Here is a 4,321-nt window from a genome sequence, read left to right as displayed (position 1 = left end):
ATGAAGCTACAAACAAAAGTCATGGTTTCGGGTGATGAGGTACTGAAGGCGAAGCCATAAATTTTGGTCTACACTAAAGAATGTGATGAAGATGAAGAAAGTGTGGGTTCTTTGTATCATGTTACTGCACAAGGCAAGCATGGTGTTTTATCTCTAATGGAGGATGACGAGAAATTGGACGATGTTTCACCATGTTATCACATATCCTTCAACAATGGGGACACTCAAGAAGATGAAGATACGAAAGATGCTCCACCTAAACTTGAAGAAGGAGTGAAGACTACAGTTGATGCCTTAAAAGAAGTTAACCTTGGCACCAATGAAGAATCAAGACCCACCTACCTAAGTGCTTTACCTGAAGCGGATGAAGAAAGCACTTATATTGAGTTACTCAAGGAGTTCAGGGATGTCTTTGCTTGGAGCTACAAGGAGATGCCTGGCTTGGACCCAAAAGTAGCAGTCCATCACCTTGCCGTCAAGAATGGTGCTCGCCCTATTAAACAAGCTTAAAGGCACTTTTGGCCGGACTTGGTTCCCTTGATTGAAACCAAAGTTAACAAACTTATTGAAGCTTGCTTTATTCGTGAAGTTAAATACCCAACATGGGTTTCAAGTATTGCCCCTGTAAGGAAGAAGAATGGCCAGATTCGAGTGTGCGTCAACTTTAGGGATCTCGACAATGCATGTCCCAAAGATGAATTACCGCTTTCTATTCCATAGCTGATGATCGATGCTACTACTAGGTATGAGGCAATGTCGTTTATGGATGGTTCGTCAAGCTATAAACAAATTCTCATGGCACCAAACGATAAAGAGCTTACTGCATTCCGCACCCCCAAGGGTATTTATTGCTACAGTGTAATGCCTTTTGGCTTGAAGAATGCTGGTGCTACTTATCAAAGGGCTATGCAGAATATTTTTGACGACCTTCTACACAAAAATGTCGAATGCTATGTGGACAACTTGGTGGTATAATCAAGAAAGAGGGGTGACCACTTGAAAGACTTGAGAATGGTGTTTGAGTTTCTCCGAAGGTACCAACTTAGGATGAATCCATTGAAATGCACATTTGGAGTTACTTTCAGAAAGTTCCTTGGTTTCATTGTCCAGCATCGAGGGATTGAAATTGATCAAGTCAAAGTAGATGCAATCTTGAAAATGCCTGAGCCTCGGGATATTCACGAATTGAAAAGTCTACAAGGAAAGTTAGCATACCTTAGGAGATTCATCTCAAATATAGCTGGGAGGTGCCAACCATTTGTCACCTTATGAAGAAAGGTATCCCTTTCAAATGGGACCAAGCATGTAGCAATGCCTTTGAGAGCATTAAATCCTACTTGATGAAGCTTCCAGTTTTAGCAGCCCCTATACTTGGAAAGCCGTTGATACTATATATTTCAGCACAAGAAAGGTCTGCTGGAGCGCTGTTGGCCCAAGAAAATATGAGGGGGAAAAAACCTCTCTTTTCTACTTGAGCAAGATGATGACACCAAATGAGCTAAATTATTAGCCAATTGAAAAGTTGTGTCTGGCGCTAGTCTTCTTAATTCAAAAGTTAAACCACTACTTTCAAGCTCATGTTGTTCGTCTTGTTTCTAGAGAAAATCCCATCAAGTTCGTGATGTCAAAACATTTTCTTAGTGATCAACTAGCGAGATGGTATATTCAATTTCAACAATTCAAGATTTTGTGCATCCCTCAAAAGGCTATAAAAGGACAAGCATTGACATACTTCTTGGCAAATAACCTCATACCTATTTATTGGGACCTAACTGACAAACTACCTGATGAGGACGCAATGGTCATTGAAGTTCAAGCTCCATGGAAGATGTACTTTGATGGTGTTGCACATCGCGGAGGAGCGGGTGCTAGTGTCGTATTTGTCACTTCTCAAGGTGAATTTCTACCCTACTCTTTTACATTGACACAACTCTGCTCTAACAACGTTGCTGAGTATCAAGCACTAATACATGGCCTTGCAATGGCTGTCGAAATTAATCAGTTGCAATTGCAAGTCTTTGGTGACTCCCAGTTGGTGATCAACCAGTTTTTATGTAGTTATGAGGTCAAGAAACCTGAACTGCGCCCATCTCATGATTATGCTAAAAAACTAATGGGGTGGGTCAGTGACATGACTATTCAACATGTGTCAAGGAAAGAAAACAAGAAGGCTGATGTTTTAGGTACCCTAGCTTCATCGTTAACCCTGCCTGATCAAGCGCAAGTTACTATCTGCCAAAATTGGGGTGTACCACCGCCAAATGAGGTTGAAGGCAAAGGAAATGAACTCAAGCATCTTGTCGCTGTTTCTGAAGCTGAGAAAGAAGAATGGCGATAACCCAGTATCGACTACTTAAGCTATGGGATCCGTCATCGTCCACCTCGCTTCCTTTACTACAAAGATACTCTATACAAAAGGTCATTCGAGGGAGAACTCTTGCGATGTTTATGGGAAGAAGAATCACTCCATGCTTTACAAGAGGTACATTCTTGGGTATGTGGGTCAGACAAATCTGGACCAAAGCTCCACTTCCATATAAAAAGGATGGGATATTATTGGCCAACGATGGTAAAAGATTGCTTGGACTACGCTAGAAGATGCAAGGCTTGTCAATTCCATGCGGATTTTATTCATCAACTTCCTAAAGTGTTACACCCAACTGTGGCATCCTGGCCGTTTGACGCTTGGGGATTGGACGTTGTTGGACCACTGCCAAAGTCCTCTGGTGGGTACCTATACATCTTGATTGCAACTGACTGCTTCTCAAAATGGGCTAAAGCTGTTGCTCTTAAGGAGGCAAAGAAGGAAAATGTTGCAAGTTTCATCCGAGTAAACATAATCTATCGCTTTGGCATTCCTCATTACATAACACCGGATAATGGCAAGCCATTCCATAATAGGTTGTTGAACAAGATTTTTGATCTCTTTGGATTCAAGCAATGTAACTCTTCTATGTACAATGTTGCCGCCAATGGTCTAGTTGAGGCATTCAACAAAATCCATGCAACTTGTTAAAAAAGGTCATCTTTATATCCAAACGAGACTTTCTTGACTGTATGGAAGAAGCTCTTTGGGCATATAGGAAAACTCACCGCACTCTAACACAAGCAACCCCTAATGCACTCGTTTATGGAGTCGAAGCCGTCTTACCACTCGAGCATCAAATACCTTCATTACGATTAGCTATCCAAGAAGGGATCACTGATGAAGAAAATGCTTGACTTAGATTAACAGAGTTGGAGAATCTTGATGATAAGAGGTTGGAAGCTCAACAGATTCTTGAATGTTATCAAGCTCGATTATCTCATGCCTTCAATAAAAGAGTTTGCCCAAGATCCTTTCAAGTAGGAGATCAAGTCCTTGTCATACAAAGACCCATAATGACTTCCAATAAACCTGTAGGGAAGTTCACTTTAAAATGGGATGGGCCATATGTCATACAAGAAGCTTACTCAAGTGAGGCTTACAAGCTGGTTGATGCAGATGGCATGAGAATCGGTCCTACCAATGGCAAGTTTTTGAAGAAGTATTATCCTTGAAGTTGCAACGCTCCTTGACACATGAGACTAAACTCCATGTTCCTACACTCCTAGCCCGCATGAGTCTAAACTGTGTACGGCCCACTAAACAAAAAAGAGTCCGCTAGGTTGAAAACCTTGGAAGAGACGGCCTAGTAAAAAGTTAGAACATATAAAAAAGAAAATAACCAAAAAAGAGTCTGATAGGTTGAAAACCTCGAAAGAGGCGGCCTAGGCAAAAGTTAGGACATACAAAAAAATATTTTAAAAAAAAAGAGTCCGCTAGGTTGAAAACCTCGAAAGAGGTGGCCTAGGCAAAAGTTAGGACATAAAAAAATTTAAAAAAAATAAAATAAAAAAAAATTAATCACCCATTCTGAACTATGGTATGACTTGATCCTCTTTACCGAGGTACGTAGGCTGCTTAGAGTTTCATTCTGAGTTCAGTCGCATGAGTTTAAAAGATACATAGTGCCCCGATCTTTGTTCGAATAAAATACGATGGAATATAATCCATTCAACCACCACTTAAAAATCGAGTTGCGATACCATTCTTCTGTTAAACTTTGGATCCCATTTGATTTAAAGGGGGCAACCTGCTAGGGTAAAATGGTGTCTTCACTGAAATGATGACAATATTTGCATCAAAGTCAAAAGGGAAGTTTGTGTCAGATTTTTTTTAAAGGTTTTCGTTGCGAACTTTTAAAGGTGTTCATCTCAAACTTTTAAAGGCATTCAGTTTTTAAGGTTTTCGTTCCGAACTTTTAAAAGGCGTATGTTTCGAACTTTTAAAGGTGCTTGT

General features: G+C 40.5%; 1 protein-coding gene across 1 annotated transcript; it reads left to right on the top strand.

Moving 5' to 3' along the window:
• Window positions 1-1,828: 1,828 nt before the first annotated feature.
• Window positions 1,829-2,338, top strand: LOC142168086 (uncharacterized). Its single transcript, XM_075228747.1, has one exon. The coding sequence runs from the start codon at window positions 1,829-1,831 to the stop codon at window positions 2,336-2,338; it is 510 nt and encodes a 169-aa protein (XP_075084848.1).
• Window positions 2,339-4,321: the final 1,983 nt, after the last annotated feature.

The sequence above is a fragment of the Nicotiana tabacum genome, chromosome 2 (genome assembly GCF_000715075.1).
Source record: "Nicotiana tabacum cultivar K326 chromosome 2, ASM71507v2, whole genome shotgun sequence".
Lineage (NCBI taxonomy): Eukaryota > Viridiplantae > Streptophyta > Magnoliopsida > Solanales > Solanaceae > Nicotiana > Nicotiana tabacum.
The sequence above is the reverse complement of the archived record's forward strand: the minus strand, read 5'-3'. Positions and strand labels throughout refer to the sequence as shown.

Bases quoted from the DNA above. Each gene is read 5' to 3' on its own strand.
- LOC142168086 (XM_075228747.1), top strand. From the start codon at position 1,829: ATGTACTTTGATGGTGTTGCACATCGCGGAGGAGCGGGTGCTAGTGTC.